The sequence below is a fragment of the Lonchura striata genome, chromosome 2 (genome assembly GCF_046129695.1).
Source record: "Lonchura striata isolate bLonStr1 chromosome 2, bLonStr1.mat, whole genome shotgun sequence".
Taxonomy (NCBI): domain Eukaryota; kingdom Metazoa; phylum Chordata; class Aves; order Passeriformes; family Estrildidae; genus Lonchura; species Lonchura striata.
Window position 1 is genome coordinate 3823204 of NC_134604.1, and position 27208 is coordinate 3850411.

A 27208-nucleotide genomic window follows, 5' to 3' on the forward strand; every position below is an offset into this window, starting at 1 on the left:
ATTTCCTCCACTTTTGTGCATGTGGCAGATGCTGTATTTTACATGTGATGCCTCTTTTTTCTGTTAATGCTCTTAAAACTGTGTTTTTCAAAATGTGGACTAACTCTCTCAAAGGGAGGAATCACAGTTAACAAAATGGAAAAATCTAAAAGTGTGTGAGTTCATGGAAAATCTGTGCAATATTTTGCAGCTTGGTAGGAATATAGCGTAAGTGTGAAGTGAAACAATTAGTGATTTACGTAGTGAGATCACTGTATGTGTGTACATACAAATGGGGTGTAGACACAGAAACACCAATAAAAATTTAAAAGCACGTTTTGCAGAAATTCATAGCTAGTTAAATAAGATGTCCTAACACTTATTTATTTTTCCAATGTAGAAAGTTTTAATATTCTTAAAATCTTCTTTCACATTAATTTTTATTCTTCATGTTGCACTATAATTTATTTATTACCGTTTATTATCTCTAAGTGGTAGATGGACTTCACACGGACTTTAATCCTTCACTGTAAAACAAAAAAAAAAACAAACCCAAAGCGACAGACAAACAAAACCCTAACCTAAATAAAACAAAAAAGCCCAGCAGACTTTTTAAACTTCATCTTTACTTTAGCTCACACGTGACACTGGGTGCTGTTATCTTCTCCTGAACCAGGAACGCCAGCGGCTTGAGACAATCCTCAATCTGTGCGCGGAATACTCCAAATCCGACAGCGACCCCGCCGCGGCTGCTACGGTTGCCGACGTTCAAAAAATCAACAAAGAGCTCGAAAAGCTCCAACTCTCTGATGAGGATTCCGTGTTTGAAGACTCCCAGGTGAACCTGGAAACGAGGTTCAGGAGCCACTTGAAATCCTCCGCCAGCGACTCGGATTTCTCAGAGCTGAGCAGCCACAGCCGTGGCACTGCTGCTTACCTGCCCCCGCGGGGGCTGAGGGCTGAGGAGCACTTTGGGGAGAGCACCAAACCTCCTGCTTTTGCTGCTCCCAGCTTCCTGAAGGACGCCCCCGAGTCATCCTACCTGAGCATCACACCAAAGGTAATGCTCCGTCCATAGGACAGTGTAATCCAGGCTTGAAATCCTCCTCTAGGAGCTGGCTGTGCTGGCAAGGGCCACAGTTAGGCTGGCTTAGAATTAATCTCTTTATAAGCCATCAAATGTAGAAAATACAGCCAGCAAAATGTGGCAGTCACCAAAGATATTATTCCATATCTTGTTGGAAGCTAATGGGTACTGGAAGTTGGTTTGGTTTTTTAGTGCAATTTACCATTCAGGAAGAGTTTTAAGATCTTCCAAGGGAGAAAGGTTTGCTTGAGCAATTGTAACTACTTAAGTAAGGTTTCCAGAACTGTGCTTATCATCCTGCTGAGATGCAGGAGGAAAAAGATGCTCTGCTCTTTTCTCCAAACCTGAGGCTCTTGTAAGAGGAGTATGTTTTCTCACACTCACATGGAAGGTGAAAAGGAGTTGCCTGAGCCAAATTTACTGTCCTGTCTCTTGGGGATGATGCAGTGGCAGCGAGCCTTCTGCCCCTCCAACCCAACTGCTGCTTTTAATAAGCTGCACCTCCTTTCTTGCGTGCTTCTCACTGCCATTTCATTGCCAAAAGAAATTTGTCCTTTAATAAAGGAGCTACCAGCATTCCTAACCATTTCTGTGCTAGTGCAGTGGCAGCCTCCTCACGGTGTAGCAAATCCCAGTGGCAGGCAGTGTGTTAAATAACTGGACTGAAAGCTGGAGTCAGGAGTGAAATGAGACCAAGCAAAGCCATAAAAGCAAGTTTCTGTTTAGAAGTTCATATCTTCAAAATACTTTGTCTCTTCTATTTACTGTTATCTACACGCTGTAAGATCTTCAGCGTGGTTGTATGCCTCAGGTGAATTGTGTTTAACCTCTGCTACACTCACAACTTGAGAGTCAGCAGTGTGTGTGTAGAAGTTGAGAGAGGTGTGATAGTAACGCATTTTCATTTCCAAAGGGTGATCTCTCTGGAGATCTGTCTGCTGAGACTTCTGGTGTGAAACTGTGTTGAACAGAAACATGCCATTATGGTCTTTCCACATTGAAAAGATGGTAACACATTTCACTTGCAATTGTTGTGGTCTAGCATTTCTTTCCCGTTTGTTGCTTTCTTCATGCAAGTCAGAGATCCTGTTTAAAATCCTTATTAGGAAGTTGAAATCAAAGATGTTATGTCAGCATTATCCAAACAGGAGACAGGACAAAAAGAGGCTTTGCTGCTAGGACTACTATAGCTAAATCAAGGAATACCATTCATTCATTCATTCATTTTAAAGGGGGTTCTGTTAAGCCCTGAGAAAAGCACCAGCAATCCACTGTGTTAATGAAGTGCAGCTCGTTTTTAAATACTGAGCTCAGATTTGTTCAGGATAAAAGTCCTGCTCTCAGAGTAGCCATTGAGTAGCTGAACTGAGCCTCTCTTGAGCAAGGCTGTGAAGCCCTGCAAGCAGCCCACTTCTAATCCAGGTTGGGGATAATGACCCAGCAGCCTTCCCAGAGGAAGTGGATTGCAAGCCCCTGGGGCCATGTGAACGTGAAGAATGCATTTCAAACTCTACTGCTTGATGTAGTGCTGCATGGTGTAAGATCACAGATATTTTCTTCATAATCTTGTTTAATTCTTAACACAGAATAAGGAAATAATAATAAGAAGGAAATGGCAATGAACAGAGGAACATTAAGGGTACCACTTCCTCAGTGCTACCTGGGGAGATGGAACCAACTTTTGTCCTTATTTTACAGAAGCCACCCAGCTTCATGGCTGTTTACAAAAATGTCCTATCCTACCTCCTGGTCTGTATTAAATGGACAGCTGAAATTTACATAAGAAGCATCTTCATCTCTCTGTGTTATTCTTATAAGTGAAAAATCGGATTTTCACAACCCAACAGCACAGCATATAAAGTATTCTCAAAGGTTAAGTTTTAGTAATTCCTTTAGAATGAATAGGATTTACTGTTCAGTATAGTATTTATTTCCAATGCCTGGAAGTAAAGTATCATGTTTGTTTCTCTTGTATACCTCCTAAATATAGAAATAGCAATATAGTAGATAGGAAATATGTAATGGATTCAAAACCAACAGTGCCATACTTGTTTAAAATAAAACCATATGAAAGGGGGCAAAAAAGACAGTTTGCTTCTTTTTCTGATGAACCTCTTGTGATGTGCAACTGCAGATACCAGAATGCACCAGCGAAGAGCAGAGAAGGCAGGAGCTTGGTCGACTGGAGGAGGAACGCATAGCAATACTGAATAACTTGGAAGAACTTGAGCAGAAGATCAAAGATTTAAATGACCAGATGGATGAATCCTCAAGAGAGGTATGAAAACATGGTTTTGGTTTTCAATTTCTTGCCTGTTACGTGTGCCTACATAGCAGAAGTCTGATGGGTTCAGCAAGTACAACGTGAGGGAGTTGTGGATGTGTGTAGCCTTCATATTCTGTGCTTTTTCACCATATCACAATTGGCAAATCTCCTGCTATGAAGGGGTGTTTTTCTCCAGCTGGGGGATGCTTATGATGCTTGGATTAGCCTTTCCCAGCTGTAACCATTACACTCTGAAGTGGAATTGGAACAATCTTGTTTGTTATAATGGTCACTCAGTTAACCCAAATACCTTGTGTCACTTGGGAGTTTTATGGTGGTATCTCCTGTGACTGTTTAAAGAGAAAGGAAGTGAGACAACTTCCTTTCAATCCTCCTTGGCTTTACAGTGGAAAGGGTAGGTTGGCACCCTGTTGACTTCTGGAATCTCACAGTTGCAAACTAAGCTGGCCAGGCATTTGGGTTGTGCCTGCTCCAATTATCAGCAACAGGAAAGAAACAGCTGTTCCAGAAGGGTTTCCTACAGAGCCTGGGCATAGAGACAGGATCATAACAGGAGGAAGCACAGAGAAGAGTCAGAAAACAAAAAGTTTTGGAAAAAAGAATCTTCAAACTAAAGTTGGTTTGGACTTTATTTTGCAGTACTTTATGTTGCAATTTTACTTTTTCTCAAATCTGTGACCTCTTTTTAACTTTTGTGGCAGAAAAACTTATGGGGTTGTTTTTTTCCCCTCCCCTTTAAAAAAAAATACTTCTCTCTTGTGAACCAACTCATTCCCCTTCCCCCTGAAAATAATGTGTATCAAGATTTCTTCTGAATCTGGACTGCTTCTGAAAGATGTTTTGTGTTCCTAGTTGGATATGGAATGTGCCCTTTTGGATGGGGAACAGAAATCTGAAACAACAGAGCTGCTGAAAGAGAAAGAAATATTGGATCATCTAAACAGAAAAATAGCTGAACTGGAGAGAAATGTTATTGGTGAAAAGACAAAGGTAATTCAGTAGCCTGCTGTGTGTTCCCCTTGATTTTCAAAATATATTTATATGGTTAATATTAATGGAGCTTATTTGATGAAATACTGCCTGTAAGTAAGTTTGCTTGATAAATATGGAAGAAAAAATAATTGTTTCACCATCATTTCCCTTTCAGAGTATTGTTTTCCAAAGTATGATTGACAAGCAAAATACAGTAAGCTAAAATAGATGACCTGACCTACTGTGAAGATACTTTTATTAATAAAAACACCCCATATAGGGCTTGTACTTGGGTTATCTGTTGTTTAAAAGAACAGTATTAATTTAACTGTTTCAGTATTCTCCTTTATATAATTTTGGGGGAAAAAAAAGTATTTTCTCAGCAAAGGAACAAAATTTAAAAGGCTGCAGTTTTTTTCTAATACCATATAGAATATATAAGACATCCATCAAGTATGTAATTTTAAAATCATTATATTGTTTTGTTTGCTGACTGACAATTTAAGTACTGTAATTAAGTCCCAGAAATTAATTAGTTTTGATACACAGTCACATACTTAATTGCTCTCAACTACACAAGAAATAGATAGGCATATATTTCCAAAACAAGATAGCAGTGTAGGAAGATTTTAAGTGCAGAAATGGAAAGGGCTGGAAATGAAGCTGCATCACTCAAGTCAGGGAGTGCTGGTTCCCTCCAGAGGATTTTTTGCTGGCCTCTTCAGGCATGCAGTTCCCTTCTCCACAGGGGATGTGCCATGGCAAATAATACCTCAAGGTCAGAAAGTTTTTCCAGGGATTTCAGCCAGCGTTGTTTCCTTTTAAAATTTCATCCTCTACCTCATCATTTAGACCTGTCACTTGTGCAATTACTCTAGCTAGTCTCTCTTTTTTTCTTAAGCTTTCCAGAAATATCTGGAAGTCTGAAATATCTTCTGCATTTTTTGCTTAGAAAAGCTGCACGTTTTTAGCACTTCCACAGTTCCCCTTTAAATCACATTTTACAGCTTGCATTGTTTTATTCTGAGCTTTCTGTTGTTGATTTCTGCCTGCCCTGCCAGGAGCCTGGCTGCTGTTTTGTGGCTCTTCTCATCAAGCACATCTAGATAATGCACATCCATCTTGAGTTTGAACCTGCCTGAATTTCCCTGTCTGCACTTTTCCTTGTGCTTGTGTACCCCTTACTGATCCTTCAGCTTTCAGTGTTGCCTGTGGTCACATTTTCAATTGCCTATGGGGCATGTTTCATATTTACTTTTTAGCAGAAAGATGAGTTTAAAGTGGGTATCAGTAGACAGAGTGTGCTACCAGATGCCCTTAAAAGGATGCTGCTGGAAGTTTTGGTTGGTAAATGGTAATAAATAACACATTCAGAAATTCAAGAGATCTTTTGTCTTTAGTATTGGCTTTCCAGTAGCTTGAAAGTTCAGTTAAACTAATGGAAGCTATTGTAAAATCTGGTGGCAACTTAAATTTCCTTGAAGCCTGTTAGTGTGTAGGTAGCAAATGACAGGTTTAGTTTAAATTTTCAGGTGAAATGAAACATGGAAAGCACGTTTTTATTTAAAAGGCAAGATCACTCAAAACATTTTTTTCAGTATGAGGCATGGCACTAGTCAGATCAGCTACAAAATTTTAGTTGTATTTTCTTTTGTGTTCCTCTTTGTTTTAAACAAAAAACCAAACCCAGCTGTGAGTGTGTGCTCTAGATGTCAAGCCATGGCTCAGTTAATACTGAAATTAACTGAAATTATCTTTGCAGGAATACACTCAGAGTTTTGGGGTTTTTTGGGTTTTTTTTTGGGGAATATGTCTGAAAGCATTGCATAAAAGTGAAAGTTGAAAATAGAAATGGGAGATGGGCTTCTACAAAGGGAGGGAAATATAAAGTGACAGTTAAAGTGTTCTAGGGAAAGTAGTGTCAGCCAGCAAAACAGATGGCACTAATCCTGTCAACAAATAAAAGTTCTGGCTGGCTTGAAATGGTAGCATTTTTTAAAGCTTCATTATTGTATCCATGTTGAAGTTCAGCCACACAGATTTGCTGCAAGATAGTGAACATCTTGGCTCTGTAGTTACACAGGAACCTCCACCCATAGAAAGGGGGCTCAGATGGAGCCTGATAGGTGTGGCCCCTTTTGCTGAAATAATCTGAAATTTAGGACAGAATTAAGGCTTGAGTTTTGACCAGGAGTTTCCACTCTGCTGATGGTACTTTTTGTGTTATGTCTTGCTAAAACAAGTGTCCCAGTGTCCACAGGTTGGTCACAGTTTCTATTAGTTGCCTGAATATTTCACTCCTGCTGATACCTGGGGTCTTGGTTTTGGTGGGGCTTCAAGGCAAGAAGCTGTTGGGGTCCCATATCTCAACAGTGGTTGCATTTCTGCCAGGCTAGGGGTGATATCTGAATACAGCACGTGGTGTTGGCTGTCTGGAGGTGAGGGGGAGAGTTCATTTCACTTGTGAAACGATGGTGGGGGCATTAGTGCTCTATATGATGCCACTTGTCTCTGGAGCAACTCGAGCATCTCATGGAATTTGCCACTGATCTTGGCACCTGTTTGACAGGAAACTCCTGCCTGCTTGAGTCTCATCCTTACCCATGCACCTGTTTGAAAAACCTGTGAGATTCTTAAAAAGAGAAATAATGAACCACAATCTAATTTTTAGGCCATGTTATGTACTTGAAATGAACTGTTTATAGAAGCTCTTGTACTACCTTCTACCTAACTATTTGGGGTTTTTTATTAACTATTATTTTTTAAATGCCCCATGCACATTTCATTTAGGTGATGACACAAAGTTTTGCCAACTTTTTCAGAGTATTAAAGCCACAATTTTTAGTCCTTGCAAGGCAAAAGAGTTGACTGGTAAACATACCAGTCAGAAGGCAGGAGTGAGTTCAGGTTTGGGCTGTCAGTGTGCTCTTTGCTGTGATGCAATATCTCTGTGTCCCAGCCCCCTGTTTGTAAACCAGGGATGTATTTTGTGAGATTTTTTTATTTTATATATATTATTTATATATTAAATGTTAAGCTGCATGCTGGTCTCATCTGAGTGCCATGCTCAACCCTCTCAGGTCATGAGGAGGGACTAAAGTGGGGAGAGGACAAGTGAACCAGGGGGGAGGGAAGATGGTGTCAGTGCACACCTTTAGGTGAATTGAAAGCATTTCCCTTGCCTTTGTGATTCTGCCACCACACACATTGTAAGGAGTGAAACAACTTGTGTTGGTTTACTTGGGTTTGGAAGATCAGAGCTATGGGTGATTGCAATTCCAAAAAGATGACAGAACCTTTCAGCACCCCTGGAGGACTTGGCATCATTCTGATGGGGCGTCTGGCCTGTCTGGCACTGACAAATGCTGTCAGGACTCAGCTGTCCTGGCTGGAGGAGCTGCTTCCAGAGCTGTTTCACATGCCCTGTGCTCTCAGCTATGCTGGAAACCATGCCTAGGACGTGGAGATAAGTACAGCTTTGCCTCCTTTACTGGCCACCTTAAAAACAGCTCATAATAATCTTCCTTTCCCCTTCCTCCTTTCCCCTTCCTCCTTTCCCCTTCCTTTCCCCTTCCTTTCCCCTTCCTTTCTTCTCTACAGAAAAGAAATGACAACCTACATATGTGAATACCAGCTATTTGAGCTATTAACCACGAGTTACATTTATGCAGAGAGAACCCTGATAAGTCCTCGCTAACACAATTTGACAGATACAGCTTGAAGCTCTCTGGGAAAGAGCTTAGTTATGGATCTTGACAAAATTACTTTGAGTGCAGCCTGCTCTAGAAGAAGCTGAGCTGGGCAGTACCCAAAATGAGAAGCAGGTGAAGCTCTTCCCTTTTCCCGTTTCCCTATTTTTTCCCATTTCCCATTTTTTTTTCCCGTTTCCCTTTTTTTCCCTTTTTTTCCCTTTTTTTCCCTTTTTTTTCCCTTTTCCTTGTTTTCCCTTTTCCCCTCCCTTTTCCCCCCTCCCTTTCCCCCCTCCCTTTCCCCCCTCCCTTTCCCCCCTCCCTTTTCCCCTCCCTTTTCCCCTCCCTTTTCCCCTCCCTTTCCCTCCCTTTTCCTCCCGTTTCCCCCTTTTTCCCCTTTTCCCCCCTTTTCCTTTTCAGCACAAGGCTGAAAGTAACAGAGAAAGAAGAAATAGAACAGTGAGCATGAATAAGCAAGAATAACTGAAAATTAGGAGTGAATTTAAGAGATGTGCTGTGGGAGGTAATGACAGATAAATGGAAGTTTTGGGAGACTGTTTCAAAACAAGTATTTATGCAAAAGTTGAGACTAAAAAAAGAGAGGGAGATTATTCCTTTTCTTCTAGAGGACCTTTGCCTTATGTCATGGAGAAATATGTACTCTGAAACTCCTTTATCAGCCTGGGTTTTCTGTCCCTCTTCAAGAGCAGAAATCAGGAGCAGCTGGCAGGGGATAACTCATCTTTTTTGGAATACATTTAATTTTGTCCACATGCTTTCGTGGAAATATTTTTTCAGTCATTAACAGAATATCCCAGACATGCCAAAACATTTGTAGCTCAGCCCCTGCTGAATTTGTACTGCAAAGACTTGCAAGAATAGAAGCAAGGAAAGAGCAGCTGTCTGGTGAGCCATCAGCAATGAAAGTTAAATATACTGGTCACCTCTCTCCTCAGTCCTTCCTCTTCTGGATGCAAAATTCCCACTGCTGGATTTTATCCTGAAGAATGTGACACTTATAGCATAGTCTCTTAAATATTTATTGGTCAGATTCCAGTTCAGCAAGATGTAAGCAAGTATTTTAAAAGGATGAGCTACCATGTCCATAAAATTATCTAACTCCTTCAGACACAATGCACAAGATTAAATGTTTAGAGGAATACTTGCATCTGCTGGATATATCCACATAAGGATATCCTATAGAGAGAACACCAATGACCACAAAGAGGATTACAAAGATTCAAGGAGAAAAACCTGAATTAACAAGCTTTCTTTTAAAACATTCATGAGAGAAATATCAGAATGAGATATAAGCCTAATGGGAATCCTCTTACTGATATCTAGATATTGAAGACTATAAGAATTTGAATTTTCTAAACTAAATGGTTTCTTCTTGTGGTTTGGATGATTGTTTCCTCATTTACACTCATGAAGGAACAGTGCTCTAGAGTCATGGGCTTTCTTTTGTTCCTCCACCTGTTCACTGGGACAACACATTGCAATGGTCAGAGAGCGAGTTTAGAAATTCCAGAATAATTGTGTTGTCTTTGTTGTTCTGTTGTCTTAATGTATGCACCTATTGGGATATTTTTACTTGAAGCAGAGGGATGGCTTACTCTGATTTAAAATTCTTTTAAACAGTAGATTAATACATGCATCTGAAACAAAACTATTGAGATCTCTTGTATAGATGCCATCACTGAATACAAACTGTTATATAATAAATTAGTTGCCACTCATACAGAAGAAAGAACAATTATGAACAGCCTTCTTCTATCTCACTATGCTCCTTTATATGCCTTTTAACAGGCATACCTGTTATTTTCTTCTCTTCATCGCTTTTGTCATGAAGGTGACTAGGATTTAGTGACAAAGAATAAAATTGTGGCAAGTTTAATGAATTTGTTATTAAAGAGATGGAGGAATGCAAGAAAGAGTAGGCAGAAAATGCAGAAAAGGAGCGTGTACAGTTTGCACAGGAGGCTGTTTTATTTCAGTGGGGTTTTCTGGTCAGTTATATGCATTTACATTTCTCAGAAACCTGTGAGACTTGTGGATTCCAAGCTAACAGGGACTGACTGAATGTTTAGTGTGGGCTATGAGAGGTTGCTACCTTAAAATGTGATTATTTATAAGTGAGTTGGACTGAGGAAGTTCCTGGAATACTTCAGACTAGATCATGGAAAGTATCAGAAGTGAATCATTCAACGTGTTGGGTTTTTTTCTTTCATTTGTCTTGTAGGCTTTTTTACAATTTCTGTCTGAAACGAACAAATACCTTGGGTTTCGGAGGGGGATTTTTTGCTTGTTTGGGGGGTCTTGGGTTTTTTTGGTGTTATTTTGGAGGGTAGGGAGATTTGGAACATTGGTGAGTGAGCCCAAATCACCTAGCCATGCAATTTATTTCATAGTGAGCTGATAAAATGATAGGGTTCTTACTTATCTGGGGGGTTTGTCCAGTTTTTAGCTGGGTTTTGAGAAGTTTTCTCTATTTCATCCGATTTACTTTAATTTCTTCAGAATTTCTATGAGTTTATGCAGGAAGGGCACATGTCCATGCAGCCACATGTTGGTTTGCAATTTTATCCAGCCAGCCTGCTTGCAATAGCAAACTGGGATGAAAGATAAATGAAAAAGCAGCATTATCTGCAGAAAGGGTGTAGAAAACCACTAAGGCTTAAAGGAGCAGTATTGATCAGGCATAGGGCATCTTCAACCACTGGAGACAGCACTGAAGCAATTTGTTTTTTCTTCCTGTTGTTCTCATTCCTGTAAGGGGCTATGATTGCCTTTAATACCATCCCTTTCTCTCCTCTCTGTCATGATTATCTATGAGATGGGTTGTGTATCTATAGTCTTTTTTTCCCTGCTCTTTCTTTGCCCTAAAATCAATTCTACCAGATCTAAAGATTGATTTCCTTTTCTGACCCATGTTGATCACTTATGGTCAGTGTTCATACCGTACGTTCTCTGCTGACATCCTGTCTCTGCCTTTGGAGACTGTGTCACACGTCAATCCTTTCTACTGCTCTCCTTCACAATTCCCAGAAGTCCTCCAAAACTCATCCAAGCATTGTCCCAAGCATGATCAAACCCCAGGTCAGTCCTGCTTTGTATTCAAAATTGGCTGACCCCAAGCTGGTTTGTAATGTGCATGTAGAGGCAGACCATAGGCCAGGTTGGGCAGTAGGCTAAGACCAGATGTTGCACTTGTTTTTTCTGGAAATAGGAGTTAAGGATTCAGCCAGACTGCAGCTGATGTGCCTCTGGCATCTATGCTGGGCTGTCTGCAGAGAGGTATTGTAAATGCAGGCAAACCCAATGGGAAGAAATTACAATGTCTGACTCAATTCAGAAGGCTGAATGATTTTTTTATTATAACTATGCTAAAATACATTAATATACCATATAAAAGGAGGATATTAAAACTACATACTACTTTCTCTGACTCTAACACAACTCGTAACCCTCTCTGAGAGCCCAGCCCCAGGTGGGTTGGATTGGCCATCAGGCTCAAACAATCCTCACCAGAATCCAACCAAGCACTCACTCCAGGTAAACAATTCTCCAAACACATTCCACATGGGAAAAACAAGGAGCAGAAATAGAAATTGTTTTCTCTTTCATTTCTCTGTGCACCTCCATGAAAAATCCTGAGAGGGAGAGAAATGTGCTTGCCACAGAGAGGTGTTAACCAAGTCCCAGCTCCTGCAGTTAAATGAGGATGAGCAGCAGGAGCTTGGGTCCTGTTCTCAGAGCAAACAGATGTGAAGTCAGCCACAGCCCTGCCTAGGCTGCATCTTGCACTTGGCTTTCAAGGTCACAAATCTCTCCCTTTCTAGAGAACTTGTCTTGATTCACTTACAGAAAGCACTGTATGAAAAACTTTCCATTCACTTCTCTCTTCTCATTCTCATTCAAATTAATTTTTTGTGAATTAAAATGGACTTCACCAGCGCACAGCCTGAGACATCAGCAAACTTAACTCCACAGCTGCAAAACATATAATGCTCTCATTGCTGAAAGTGATATTTCCTGTTAAGACTGCACATTTTGAAGGGAGCCAGCTTGGTGGGATGTTAGCACTTCCTATGCTATAAATAGACCAGATAAGTATCACTTTCAATCTCAAAGGAATACATTTCTAATTTCTTGAGGCATGTAACAGTATCTCCAGCAGGATTCCCGGGGACTTTATCTTTGCTGATGATGTCTCCTCACACTTGAGGTTTGGCTTGCTTGTTGGTGAATGAGCATGCTTGTAGCAGTGCACAGACATTTAGAGAGCTATTGATAGCTTCAGCTAAGGTCAGAGAAGTCCTTGCTGCTTTGGGTGGCTAGGTGGGCAGAAAAGGCAAGTGTGAAACAAGGTGGCAGACTGTGGGCTGAATGTTAAATGGACAGCAGGGTTGGTGAGGAGGGGAACTACCAGTTATTCATAGCTTTCCTTCCATATTTTGGAAGTAAGGATGATTCAGCAAATGAGGCTCCTTGGGAACAGTGGTCTGGAGGTGGCATCGCAGGAGTTGCATGCTGCTCTTGTAAGACAGAGGCTAGCACAGGAAGTTCAGCTCATAGAATATGCTGGCTCAGTTGCTCATTTTGACAAGCTTAAGAAAATGTATTTGTGTTCAGCATAATGTTCATCTGATGGTGTGAACTGAGAAGCTGCACATGTAAATGAACATAATAGAGCTGGGGCTCTGGTTGGCATTGGACATGAATAAAAATTTTTCCTGTTGTTTTTAGATACTGGGAGAACTGAATCCCAGCCCCTGGTCCCACTCAGAGATAAAACCACAAAGAAAGCAGGCAGCTAATACATATTTATTACTATGCTTCTGCCATGCATGAGAAACACGTCAGGCATAGCAAAGAGGAATTTTTCCCACCGTTTGAAATGGCAAGTACTGTGTACTGAAAGATATTCCTTCTCTATGGCAATGTCCAATCATACAGCACCTGCTATAACACACATTTGATTTCAAAATTAAGTAATAGTTGGGACTGGAAAGAGTGGAAATGAGTAGATGCTGTGACAGAATTAAACTCTTTTTGGAGTCATCAGAACTAATTTAAGGAGCGCTAGAGACCATCTGGAAGGAGATGCATTACCACAGAACAAGTAGGAAAAGTGAGTTCTACAGGTGTGAAGCTAGAAGATAGCAGAGAGCCTGGCTTCAGGGACTTCCTTGATTATTTATGCCTGGCATATCAGGCATAAATTGTTTTTTCCAGTTGTTAATTGCTGAATCAGAGAAAATGCATCTGCCATGTTGGCCAGTGAAAGACATTGAAAAAATGCTCTGTGCTCTGATTTATTGGTTCCCAAACTTTGGTCCACAGATAAATAACAGTCTGCAGGCAAGCTCTAAGTGATGTGCAGCCAATCTTTTGAGCAGTGTTGCACAGTAAATTATTTGATTACAAAGATGAAAAGGTTGAAGGCTTTGGAGGATGAGAAGCAATGTTCTGAGTACTGCTGCTTGAGTGGAACAAAAGGAAAGCTGGACTAGTTAAAGGAGAACAGGGAAGCTGTCCCCTGTGATCCCCATGGACAGGTTGCAGTTCCTAAATCCAAATTTGCTGCATCACTTGGTGTTTCTGCTGCAACAGGATTTCTTGGCCCAGAGTTATTTCTTTATAATGCTCTGTCTCATTCTGGCTTTTCACTGCTTGCTAAATGTAACTTATCTGTCCAGAGCCACATGGGCATGAAATTGGTTCTCCTGGGAAGGGCCAATTCTCCCTCACTGCCAAACTGCAGCCATTTTCCATCTACTTTGCTTTCTAAAAGCTACTCTTTTTCTCTCTCAGCTTCATCACTTACCTCACTGACATGGCTACAGTTCCCTTATTTATTATTTTTTTTACATTAGGTGAGACAAGTGTTTGGGTGGGGGGCTTTAACAGCATCATCCAGGCACAGGCCCAAAGCACAGTGATGAGGGAGAGAATTAATCACCCCACTAAAATGATGAATGGTTTGTTTTGATCCTGTTGCATCCCACCCCTGCATTTCAACTAACGAGGTTTCTGTCTCTCACCCGCGTGCTTCAAAACTGTGTAGTGAGGTTTTGCCACACACTGTCATAATCACTAACAACTGCTTGGGTTTGAAGGTAATTGTCTTTATTTTCTGGTTCATGCTTCAGGAAAAATTAAAACTTGATGCTGAGAGGGAAAAACTAGAGAGGCTTCAGGAGCTTTACTCCGAGCAGAAGACGCAGCTTGATAATTGCCCTGAGTCCATGAGGGAACAGTTACAGCAGCAGCTGAAGAGGGTCAGTAGCAAGTTTCAAGATTGCACTAATTTTTTTATTTTGTTGATTTTTAATTTTCTTTTTTTCTTCTTTTTTTTTTTCTTTTTTTTAATTCATTTTTTGTAGCAAAGTGTAACATTTTCTCTTTCAAGTACCAGTGTCTGAACACATTTGCAACTTAGAATTGTAATAGCCATGAGGTTTATGGTTTGAGGTTTTTTTTGTGGAACGCTTGTAATAGATTATGTGCATGATCACAAACGAGTAATGTGCATGTATGGATTAGAAATCATATGGTGTTGAATTTTCTAAAGCTTTTGGTGCCTTGCCTGCAATTAGCCCTTTAGTCTTGCTGGGTGATGTGGAAGCTGTTGTGATGTTTTGATGGATGGTGGAACATCATTCTTTACCTGTGTGAGCAAAGACAGGAATTGATCAGTAAATTCCCATCTCAGTGAAGCTATTGATAACTTTTTTTTTCCAATATATAACTTAGCTGTTCAATTTGAAAAATTAATTTTGAAGATTTTACCACTTACTAAAATAGCTTTATTTTGTTCTACATTTTCAACAGTGTCCCACTGGTATAAATAAACTTTCCATAAAGTCTAATTGCAGCTTGATTTTAGTTTGTATTGTTTGTAAGCAAAAAAACCTAGAATATTGTCAGTGAAAGCACCCTTAGTTTCTGTGAAAAAATCATAGCCTAAAGTAGGTTAAATAGCACATATAGTTAGCTTTAGTGGGTGAGGGAAATAATTTTAAAAGCATTAGTATAGGAAGCTCAAGAGGCAATCTAAAAGTTAAATTTTTTTTTCTGTCTTGGGTGTTTGTATCAGGAATAAAGGCTGTAATAGCAATAATGAAAAACAGACTTCTGCTTTATAGGAAATTCTCTTTAGATGTTGTTTTATTTGCAGAATTCTATTTTGTTTTTTCAAAGAGCAAAATAAAAAGCCCAGCTTTGTAAACAACAATGTTAAATTCTCAGTTGCTACAGAAAGTTTGTTAGTTTTGAGACACTTAAAGATTTTTGTGTGTTATCTTAAAAAAAAAAGGGGGAGTATTATGTAATGTCTCATACATATTAAAAGGAAAGGAAGCTTTTCCTCTGCAGTCACATGCTTGAAAGTATTAATTAATGAGCTGCTGCAGTCTTCTAACTGTGGGATGGTAGTAAATCTATTTTCAGTATTGACCATCAAGATGCTTCTAGAAATCTGTTTGGTTAAATTTTTTATTTTTTATTTTTTTAATGATTTTTGTTCCTTGCAAGTTGTCTTAGTAATAATTTTGGATTTGAAAGTGGAACAAAACTTGAAATGTGGTTAATGTCCAGTTAGTTTTATTGCATATTATTCCAGGCCAGTTGTAGTGGGAGTTTGCTGTGGCAGCTGTGGTCAATGCAGTAGAAGTTATCACTGAATTATTGCCTAGTAGCTCTCAAATTGATCTCAAGTGTGAGAGCAGTAATGAAATGGTTGTAAGTATTGTACCCAAAATAGAGAAAATATCTTCCCCAAAAATGCCTGGGGCTCCCAAGGAAAGAAGGACAAGGGCCTGTGTCAGTGAGTTCAGAGGAAGCCACAAAGATGACCAGAAGGCTGGAGAATGCTCTTGTGTTCAGCCTGGGAAAGAGAAGGCTCCAGGGAGCCCTTACAGCTCCTTCCACTACCTAGAGGGGTCTTCTAGGAAATTGGAGAGGCACCTTTTAAAAGATCAGGTAGTGAGAACCCAATGGCTTTAAACTGAAAGACTAATCTCGTATTAGATGTTAGGCAGAAATTTTTACTCAGAGGTCAGTAAGGCACTGGAAGAGGTGGCCCAGAAAACTTGCAGATTCCTCATCCCTAAAAGTGATAAAAGCCAGTTTGATGGGACTTTGAGCAGCTTGGTCTAGTGTAAGGTTCCCTGCCCATAGCAGGGTTTGGAATGAAATGATTTTTAAGGTCCTTTCCAACCCAAACCATCCTGTGAAATACCTGGTCTACAACATAATCTGTTGTGCTACTTTAGTGACAACGAGAAAGGCAAGAAGGAGACAAATTCCCTTGTGCTTCTCTGGGGCTTCAGTAATTTGTGCTCAGGGGAATGGGCAGATAATTTCACTGTAGCAGCTGGCTGCAGGGTGGGTCTGGAGTTTGGGTTGGGGTGGGCAGCTGACATTCTTGCTTCCTTGTGCCTGGAACTCATACACACTTTCCCTGTTGGGCAGGAAGTGTATTTTAAATGCCCCCAGCTGGCATTTTCATCATCAGTTACCTTCTCTGAAGTCTGTTCTACTGCTTCAGTAGCCATCATTGTTCTGTACAATAGACTGAATTTACTGACTTTCATGGCCCAGGCCATGAAAATCCTTTTGGTTTTTTGGGGGGATGCTGAAGATGTCTGGCTAGTTCTGTATTGTAAATTTTAGCCCACTCCTTTGCTTTTGATCTCTTCACTGTCTCCTACAAGTGAAGAGAACATCTTTGGAGAGTAAGGGGAAGATGTTTGTATTCCATGTAGGAACTTGAATTCTTCAGTTTCTGCATCTCTGGTACACTGGAACCTGCTTTTCAATTCCTTTTATAGAGACCTATCTTAGTAATAGCTTATCTTGGCTGCTAACCTTTGCCTTAGGTTGAAATAAGAAAATGAACAAGTTTGCATTCCTTCCAGGATGTAGGTTTTCTTGTAACACAAGTCATGTACAATGTGCTTGTTTTAGAGAGCCTTACCATTTGCTAATGCTGCAATTATTGAAAACATCTTTTTCTTCATTACTCTGAAACTCGTAAGCAGGAATTCATGTTATGAATGCACAGATGTTGCAGGAGGAAGATTAGAATTCATTTCTTGTGCTGAAAAGCACCATGAGTTTTATCTCATCATCCCAAAGCGGAAGGCAGGTGTGTTCTTATTTCTTGGTTCCTTTCTGCAGCATTCAGATTTTTCTTTTTCTGACAAAATGTGGTATCAGTTCAGGGGAATGCATAAAAAGTGGGCTGATACTGTTTCTGAAGTACTGGCTGTACCTCCTGGCTGGGGTGGATGACTAGAGTCCTTCATTGCACAGAGAGCAATTTTCAGCAATTTTCATGCAGTTCTCCAGGGTACTGGTGCAACACTTTGTCCTTTTTGGTTGGAAAGCAGGTGTCCTCTGAGTTTGGCATGTGCCAACCTCACCAGGTAGGTTCAGGCTTTGGTGGTGTCCCAGCCAGCTTGGGAGGCTGCATTTGCTCTGAGTGCTGCAAAACAGCTCCCTTGCAGTGCAGGTGCTTCTCAGCAAGAACCAGCATCTCCTACTGTGATGGAGAAAGCAACAGCAAAATAATAATTAGCCCTGTTTACTCACTTATTATGAAAGAAGATCATTAAAAGTATTGAGATCCTGGTGAGATGTGTTATAAGAAATGTATAAATATAATTTTAGGTTGATTGTTGTGTTTGTTTGTAAGTACCTCTGCTGTGGTGTCAGCAAAAGCATGATTATGTTTTTTTTTTTTAATTAACTTTTTCTTTTTTTTCCTTAAGGATGCTGATATTCTGGACATAGAAAGCAAACACTTTGAAGATTTAGAATTTCAGCAGCTTGAACATGAAAGCAGGTTGGATGAAGAGAAGGAAAATCTGACCCAACAGCTCCTGCATGAAGTAGCTGAATATCAGCGCAGCATTGTCAGTAGGAAGGTAAAAGCACTAACACTCGATTAATTTGTTCTTTGTTGTTGACCATAAGGGCAAGAAAATGGATCTACAACCTGCCCATCTGCAAGAAAGAATGCAAAACATTCCTCTTTGAAAGAGTTTTTGAAGCAGATAAAGACAATGGCCCAGTGACATCCCACATAGATCAAATAATGCACTTATCCAAGAAGAAAGAAATTAACATTTCATGCCCTGTTTGCATATTTCATGTAAAAATCAAACCCTTTAATTTGCTCCAAAAAAGTACCAATTTTTTTTTTTTTTTCCTCTTTAAGAAAAGAGATTTGTACTCTCTGGACAAAACCGCAGTTACTTTAGGCTTGTTTTTTGATTTTGCTCTTAAATGGCAGAACACCAAACTAAGAAAATACAGTAATTTTAAAAGTTAGTTTGAAAGGTTCTATCTTGATCAATTAATACCACTTTTTTCAGAAATCAGAGGTTGGATCTCTAAACACTTTCTGTTTAGTGTATGGATGCTTGTCACTGTATTATCAAAGAATACATGCAATTATTCTTTTGTCTCTTGAATAAGTTTTCTCTTCACTGTCTAATTCTTATTTAATTATCTCCTTCAGAGCTGTGAGCTGTCTTGTAAAAACTTATTTTCCTGCTGCTTAGTCATGCATATGAATAAGTGAACTTTCATAAATAGGATCTTTGCTGCAGGTTGTCTTGAGATTTGAAAATAAATCACGTAAATTGTGATTTTCTTATATTAGGAAAAGATTTCTGCTCTCAAAAAACAAGCCAATCATATTGTCCAACAAGCACAAAGAGAACAAGATCATTTTGTAAAAGAGAAAAACAACTTAATAATGATGCTGCAAAGGGTAAGTATTTCTTGTCTTTCAAACATTTTTAGCAATAAAAGAGCATTTCATAGAATAAAATAATTTAGAGCAGGAAAAGAGCATCAGTTTTGCAGAAGATAGTGAGTTGGTAATAATGTGACAGACAGTCACCTTTAAAAAAAGAGTTTCTTCACATAGTTAAGGAAATGGCTAACATTTATTTTCACTACATGGCTGTTGGTATTTAATATAAAATTTCTGGTTTTAACAGGAAAAAGAAAATCTCTGTAATCTGGAAAAGAAATATTCCACACTTTCTGGAGGAAAAGGATTTCCTGTCAGTCCCAATAGTCTGAAAGAGGTAAAGAGTTTCTCTGCTTTTGACATTACCATAACTAACTTTTAATAATGTTTCATACAAAAGCACTTCAGTATGTAGTATTTAGTGAAGTCCAAGTCATCAAGTCTTTACAAAGTAATTTCTTACTATTTTTTAAATTTATTCGTAGAAGTCTAGATTCATTAAGGAGCAAAAATAGCTTCTCTTGACATTTTTCCAAATGTAATCTCTTGCTGTGGAGAAATTATTGGTTTTATGCGTGTGGAGTGTGTGTTTATGTCTAATTTTCTCAAAATAGACAATTAAACCTCATTGAAGTGAAGGAGAATGGGATCTGGGAATAACTGTTCAAGTACACATACAATTTGGTCTTATTTTTGTGCTGTAGATTTTATCATTGCCTCTCCTCCCTCATTCTAGGGCTCTTTACTAAAGCATGACAAATGCACAGTTTGTTCTTTTTAAAAAGCATTGATTTGAAGACTTCAAGCTATTGTAGTTCTAAGATATGTATTGAGCTATTTATTTCCCATTTTTGAACAGTTAGAGGAAGCAGAAAATTTAGCATTTAAAATACACTGACAGGCTGCTTCCTTAACTTCTGCTCAATAGTTCTGACTGAGCTTGCTGGATCTGCTTGTATTGAAGCCCTGACCAAGGTCTGCCACATCTAATGATGCAGGTGTCACTCTGGGAAGTTGGGCTCTCAAAGTCTAAAGCAACCACAACCTGTCAGCACCTGGGAACTGGGGTCTTGTTTATCTGATCTCCAAGTTCCCAGTGTGCAGTTTCACGTGCCAGTGGGATTGAGCACCTTTCCTTGCTTGCTTAGACTTTCAGTGTCCTAGGTTGTGTTCTGACCTGGACATCTGACCTCCCACCAGGACATCTGGCAAGTCTAAGCTTCATTTTCTTCCTTTTTGAGATGGATCTGCCCATTCTCTCACTAAAGAGTGTTATCTGGTTGGTTTTTTTCACATATGCTTCATGGCTTGTTTACTCACGTACTTCAAAATGCAGCTACATTAAGTGAGGCTACACTCTTTTTAATGGAATGGATTATTCAGTGGTGTCACTCTGATCACTGCAGTGAAATCAGTCAGGACTTACTCCAGGGCAAATAAAAGATGGAACAGCAAGGGTCTGTTTCATCCTCAGTGTTTCCATAGGCTCTGTCCTACAAAAGTACCACCTTTGCTGCATGTCGTGTTTGTCTTGGTCCAGTTTAATTGTTCTCTGACTATCCTGGCACTTTTGAAAATCAGGCACCAGGGACAGGCTTACATAGACTGCTGGCACTGCAGTTCATTTCACCGTAGTGGTGCTCATGCATTGAGTCTGTGATCCAGCATTTGCCAGCCCTTCTCACCAAAGCACACATTTGTAACCCTCTGCTACCCATTGTGAGCAGACTCACAGCCTGCACAGCAAGAGAGTAACACTGCTTCATGTAAAGAAGCAGGATGCTTATCCCAGTACTTAAATAAGCAAAGAAAATCAATGCTGTTTAAAAGTTCAGTAATGAAAAAATGACTTGGATGATTAATCTGACTTGAAACCATTTATTTAATTAAATGTAAGAGGGATCTGAGCTAGTGCACAGCACAGTCATTTGTTCCTTACTTAGTTATTTATTCCCCTTATAAATCCTCACTGGCATTGTGAGTCAGAACTGAATGTTCTTCATATAAAGGTGAAAGTGTTTATATCTTTAATATTAACAAAATATTGCATTGCGGAATTGCTGAGTTTTGGTTACTGATGAACTGCCACTACAAGATGGTTAAGCAAGTTTTATGTTAATTTACACTGGATTCTATTTTACTGTACTGTAGTCACATGCTTTGAGAGATAAACTAGTATCTTAGCCAGTTTCCTCAATGAATGGGTCATCAAATAATATGAGAATTAAGATTTGCCTCCTATTTGTAGAGTGTTTTGTACACTGTAAGATGCATAATTTTACAGGATTGTTTTATATGCTTGAAATAACTGATATACATTGAAAATTATGCTAATAGATAGTAATGTTGGTATTTCTCTTCAAGTTGTCTTCTATGATCATTGGTAAATTTAGGCATTTCTAAAAAGAAGAAATACTATAGCAGTATGTGGCTTCTCTTACAGAATTGCTGAAGTATACACACCGGTATGTCACTATTTTGATGCAGTAATAGAAACACAGCCCTTGCCACACACTGTCAGTATGAAAGCAGCTTTACATCTTGATTTAAAAATAATCTTATTTCTAGCTCATCTTTATGGCATTGCTTCAACAGTGATTTACTTTTGTATAGCCTTGTTTTCTATGGATAAGAAATTAGGACATTTGACTTCATACAGCCTGGTATCCTATGCACAATGGATTAGAATCCATATTTTACTTTTTAATGTTTTTAAAAAACATTTGTGCAGTTAACACCGAAATACATGCAATAACTACATTTTGCTGTCATATCTTATATCTGCTGGCATAAATCTTCTCAGCAGGCAGCAGCACATGATGTTCCTGCCATCCTTCAGTCCATCACTTTCTGTATGACTGCTTAATTAAAAAAAAAAAAAAGCAAATTGTAATGGCTGCAGGCTAACACTAACAGCATCTTACCTGGTTCTTCTGGTAACATATAAAAGATAGAAGTGTCTTCCAGACAATGCAGATGGAAGATGTGTTAGTGTAACTTGTGAGAATGGCTTGTCCTTATAGAAATTCTTCCCAGTTCTGTTAGTCATTTTATTTACTCAAATTAGTCTAATATTTAGGCAAGAAACAAATCAGGCTATCGAATTAGAGACAAAAAAAAAATTAAGATCTCAGAATAAGATTTATTCTTCCATTTCATCCAATCTGCTTTCCTGAAAAAGAGCTACCTAATTTCAAAAGTGTATTTGCATTTTAGTAACATATTTTGGACATTTAATTTAATGTACATTTGCATTTTGATTACACAAATGTTTTTGGAATTAAATAAAGAACAAGTTTCAGAATCCAAATATTTAACATTCAAAAATCTTAACGCTATTTTTATTTTATTTATGATTGAGTATTTCAATGATAACAAATATTTGGCTGAATCACCCTAAACTAACTTTCATTGTACTGGATACATTAATACTCTTGCATGTCTTTTGGCTTTTGCTCCTTTTAACTTCTGAATTCCTCCTTTTAGGGCTATATCAGTGTAAGTGAAATTAGTGAGCTGTATGGCAATTCCACGAATATATCCCCTTCCACTCAGACCCCCTCAGATGTTGAAGCAGTTGCCACTGAGCCTTCCACGGCTGTGCTGACGAGCCAGCCACAAAATCAAGAGGTTTGTTTGAGAGACATTTCCCTTTGTTTGCATTGTTTTTTCATGGCTGCCTTTTTTATTTTCTTTTCTTTTTTTTTTTTTTTCCCTTTGGTAACTCAACATGTAACAAACTGAGCCTAAAGCAAACTGCCTCTGCCAGCTAGCAAGTCAGATAACAGGTTAATAGTAAAGCTGAAGGACTGCTCCAGCTGTAAAGTGTCTTTGATGAGGTAGATGGCTCTGAAAGCCAAAAAACCTGAATTCTTATGACCCAAGCAGCACTAAGTGACAAACTTTGCCTGCCCAATACTATAATGTAATGCACCTTTGGGAAGGCATCTGTGAACAAGCTTATGACAAATTGATTAGTGGTGTTCAGGTGTTCATTTTGTTTTGTAGCTTCTTTTTCTTCCTCCCCATAAGGTGGTAGTAGTATATCTTAAATAGCTGTGGGAGATGGAATAGCTTCTACCATCTTAGCTATTCCATGGAGTCTGTCTAGTCTGTTTTCTAGCTTACTTTCTCTTCCTCATTCTTTGTGAAATTTTGAATAAATCCCCTTTTGAAGGAATGAAATAACCTTATAATTGTAAAGCCACGTACTTTTGCATTGCAATAAGTCAGAAACTGGTATAGAATTTGGCATTTGTGTGCTCCTTCTTGTAGCTCAGTATGTCTTGAGAGTTGCAATAAAGTACACCTCCTTTCCTGCTAAACACTCCAACACAGTGCTAAAACTGCAGCTTTTATGTGCCGTATCTTTTGAGAAATTCCAAAAAGAAAACTCTGTGTGTAATTTCTCTTTTTTCTATAAAGCTAAGATCACCTCTCTGTTCTGGATTTGTGTTTCCTCACTCTCTTTCTCCTCGCTCTATTGCTCAACTTCCATCAGTCCATTGGCCTGAGGTCATGGCTACTCATGTAGATCCTATTCCTTTATCTGACACACCTCCACCTCTGCCAGCTAAGAAACACCGCAGGCAACAACAGGTAACAGATTCAAAGCTGATAAATTGGGATTATTTTCTTTTGTTTGCTTTTGTTTTGGTGGCCACAAAGTTGATTTATGTATGAGGACTTCAGTGTGATACACTCTAGGTTGATTGAGCTTGTGGAGTGTTGCACTTAAGGGCACTGCTCATTTAAAAATCCATGATGTATTATAGAATGTTTCTGAACAAAAATTCACCTGATAATGCAGAGGCACATATTCATATTCAGGAGCCATTGTAACTTTCAGAGGACTTGCAATAATGTATGTTGGAAATACTAAATTAATTTTTCATATACATTTGAACAATGCCTTTCAAAAGCTGTATTGGTTTTAGGCCACCAATTCATTAGAATAACTTATAAGGAAAAGTTTTCCTTTATAATTGGGTTCCACTTGTACACTAGATTTACCACAAAGGAAATATACAGGGATGTGTTTGTAAAATGTGCATATGAATTTAATGCGTTTTTTTAATTAGTATAATTATAATGTGATGGAAAGCACTGTGAAGCAGGATGTGCTCTGTGCATTAGATTCCGCTTTTTCCAGACTATCAATATTTTCCATGTAGAGTATAACTGAGCAAGTGCATCAATTCAAATTGTCAAATTGTCAATTCAAATTGTCAAAGCTGTACCACGTTCCCTGTGAAGCATTTCAGGAGCCTGGAGGAGCGCAAGAAGCAGCACAGGGAGGGCACGTACCTGAGCGACACCCTGCCCCGCAAGAAAACCCCGGCCGTGTCTCCCCACTTCAACAGTGCCACGCTGGGACGCAGCATCACAAACAAAGTATGTGCCTGTGGTAGAAAAAGGGTTTTAAAATCATGGGGATTTAGGGTTAGAAGAAAAATTAAGCTTAGTAGGCCCTGAAAAAAAAAAAAAAAAAAAAAAAAAACACAAAAAAACCCAAAATACCCTGTGTACATGTAGGCCTTGTACCTTGCTAGAACTGCACCTGTGTAGCTAGTACGTGATAAATGATATAATTGTTGGATGTGATGATTGTTTAGTAATTAAATATAATTACTGTTTAATCGTAAGAATAATCCAGAGAAACTGTAGTCAGAGGCTTGAGGAAGATCACAAGAAACTCATGCTTGGATAAAGTCAATGTATACAATAGAACAATTTAAGTTTAATAATTAATATGTAAGTTATATAACAATCAAATATAAAATACGTTCAGCTCAAAAGCCATGATTTTGAGTCAGAATCAAGTCAGATTTGGGTCTGTACCCCTGATTCCCAGAGCTCTTCAATAAAAGCACCTGCAGATAATCATATCCCGTGATTATGTGTGTTCCTGAATGCTGACACCTGCTGCTATTTACAGCCTTCCAGCCTCTGCAGGAAATCCTGCATTGGGTTACAGGGAGGGCTGGGTAGCACCTTAAGCATTATGTAACCCCTGCCCCCAATTCACACATGAATTGAAATGAGTTGAGGTTTATTAACAAATGGGAATGTATGTGAAACCTTCTGTACTTCTGGCCATTCTTCTGACCTCTGGAAATGCCGTGCTGTAGGACATTAATAATAAATACATGATTTCTGTCTCAAGGATTGTATTTTTGGGCTGGTTTAAATTGATTCTAGAGACACAACTTGTTTTCTTTCTTACTGAAGGCCTCTAAATTTTAAACATAAAGCTATATATATAGTGGAAATACTCTTTATTTGTGATGTGGTAAATCAGCAAACAGCAGGAAGGTGGAGGTACTGCTTTGAAAACATTTTGGCCTAATAGAAAATGTACACAGCTGGCTGATTGATATGACATGGCACTAATATCCATGACAAAGCACATTATTTTGCCACTGCTGATAAAAAAAAAGTCTTGAATTGCAGTTTTAAGCACAAATGTACAAAATTTCCTGCAGGGACATTTACCATTAGGACAGAGCAACAGCTGTGGCAGCGTGCTTCCTCACTGCCTGGCAACCATGACCAAAGAGTCGGAGTCGAGAAGGATGCACAAAGGTAAGACCTTTCAATTGTTTCATTTATTTTTAAAATCAGTGTTCAGTTTTTCAAAAATAAGTCTGAAACTGGTGTTGCTATAATCAGCAGGTCTGCAAAATGAAAGTTTACTTCTTGGTGACAAAAGCAAGCTCTAACTGTAGCTGATATTTTTGATATTGGCAAAATAAGAGGTTAATATTATGATGTAGGTGCATGTGTAGTTTTTAAGTATATGGTCACCAAATATAATCCAGTAAAAAAGAAAAGTATATTGAAAATATACATTATGTTAACTAGGTAATTTCTGTGAGTGATTTTGAAGCAGTCTATTACATGTTTTTTGGTTTTTTCCTTCTCTTTTTTGTTAATGTTGGGATCTTAAAAATTGTTTCTCACAGGCAGATTTTTTTGCCTGGATAAATTCCCCAGAGAGACATAACTTTGAGAAGCTGTGACTGTGGTATTATAAGTGGTCTTAAATATTTGGGTTACAAAACAGGAAGGGAGAGAGCTGTTCTGTTGTTGATAGATGGCTGGGTTTCTTAATAGGGACACAGCAATTCTGGATCCAAAAAAAAGCTGCACCTCTGAACATGATCTTGTAGGCTATGGGATTCTGTGTCTGCTATATATTACCTTGAGTTGATACATATTTTTTTTGTTTTAATGAGATGCATTATTCATAAGTATTCCATCTTCAAAAGGAGGCACTCCTCAGTGCCATCTGTCAGTTTATTGTCTTTCCAGCATCTGCATCACCATTATCAATATCAGTGCAAGAGGTCCTTGTGTAGAACTGCACTAACTGAGCCTGAGCTGAGCTCAATCCATCCCATTGTCACAGGACTTGGCAGAGCAGAGACTGAGGTCAGTCACAGCCACACAAACCAGGATGACTCAACACAGCTGAAAAAGGATCATGACGTGCCCCTTTCCAGAGCTGATCTTGTTGTGATCTGTTAGTTTTGAGTTTTAGCTATGTAGTAGGCCTTACACAAACCTGCAGTGTTGTGGCTAACTTATCTTTACATATTTCAGGTTCAATACAAAAGGAGCTTCATGCTCAGCTTGGAAAGTGTCTTCAATGCAAAGGTGGAATAGCTGGCAATTGTGTTTAGAGTCACCATTGTGATGTTATTTAAGTCTGAAAATCAAGGGGGACGTTCTGGCTAAACTCTGACAAGAGATCAAGTATTGAAAATTGGAAATATTTCTGTAAAATGGTTGCAAAAAGTGTTACTGTGCGACCTAAACCACAATTTTAAAGTGTTACCAAACCTAACACAGGCAAGGGTTTTAAAAATAAATCACTTCTAATGTTTAATTTTTTGTCGCTGTGCAAGTAAAACAATATAAGAGTAGGGTCAGATTTCTTGTCTTAAGACTGAGAAAGAGAAACCTCATGAATCAAAATCTAATTATGGCCTGACAATAAAGAGAGGCAGGGGAGGAGAAGAGAGATGTATTCATTGGAGCAGGTGGCACAGCACTTTTCATCTGCTGTTGAGAAATCAGGTGCTATACTACTTGTCATACTAGTTGGCTGATATTTTTAAAATATCCAGCAGCTTGAATGGAAATAGAAAATTATGAAGAGACCCTTATGGGATTAATTTGTACTGGGAAAGAGGACAGTTCTAGATGTCCTTTTCTGAAACATCAGCTTTGCCAAAGGGAAACAGTGCTGCTGACAGGTGCTTTATTTGAACTGTCACAGGATCATTAAAAGGAAGGATATAGTAACACAAGGATCATTTGTGGCCTCTCTTAGTAGTTACTAAAGTGTTCATTCCCTCTTGGTTCAACCTCAAGCTCCTTGAATTTATTGCTATTGGAGGAACTTCAAGAGTACAACT

The 27208-nt window shown here is 38.9% G+C and overlaps 1 protein-coding gene across 7 annotated transcripts in view; it reads left to right on the plus strand.

The window, feature by feature from the left end:
* The window catches only part of PHLDB2 (pleckstrin homology like domain family B member 2), a 63120-nt gene that overhangs the window by 20682 nt on the left and 15230 nt on the right, over nucleotides 1–27208 (plus strand). For 3 of the 7 annotated variants that reach the window (XM_021535383.3, XM_021535386.3, XM_021535385.3), the window contains 11 exons: nucleotides 656–1039; nucleotides 3201–3344; nucleotides 4206–4343; nucleotides 14170–14298; nucleotides 17794–17949; nucleotides 18690–18800; nucleotides 19033–19122; nucleotides 22272–22415; nucleotides 23211–23384; nucleotides 24042–24179; nucleotides 25271–25370. In XM_021535383.3, the coding sequence (XP_021391058.2) occupies nucleotides 656–1039; nucleotides 3201–3344; nucleotides 4206–4343; nucleotides 14170–14298; nucleotides 17794–17949; nucleotides 18690–18800; nucleotides 19033–19122; nucleotides 22272–22415; nucleotides 23211–23384; nucleotides 24042–24179; nucleotides 25271–25370 (1708 nt within the window). The remainder of the gene's footprint in view (nucleotides 1–655; nucleotides 1040–3200; nucleotides 3345–4205; nucleotides 4344–14169; nucleotides 14299–17793; nucleotides 17950–18689; nucleotides 18801–19032; nucleotides 19123–22271; nucleotides 22416–23210; nucleotides 23385–24041; nucleotides 24180–25270; nucleotides 25371–27208) is intronic. The other 4 variants (XM_021535389.3, XM_021535387.3, XM_021535391.3 and 1 more) reach the window with 4 other exon arrangements.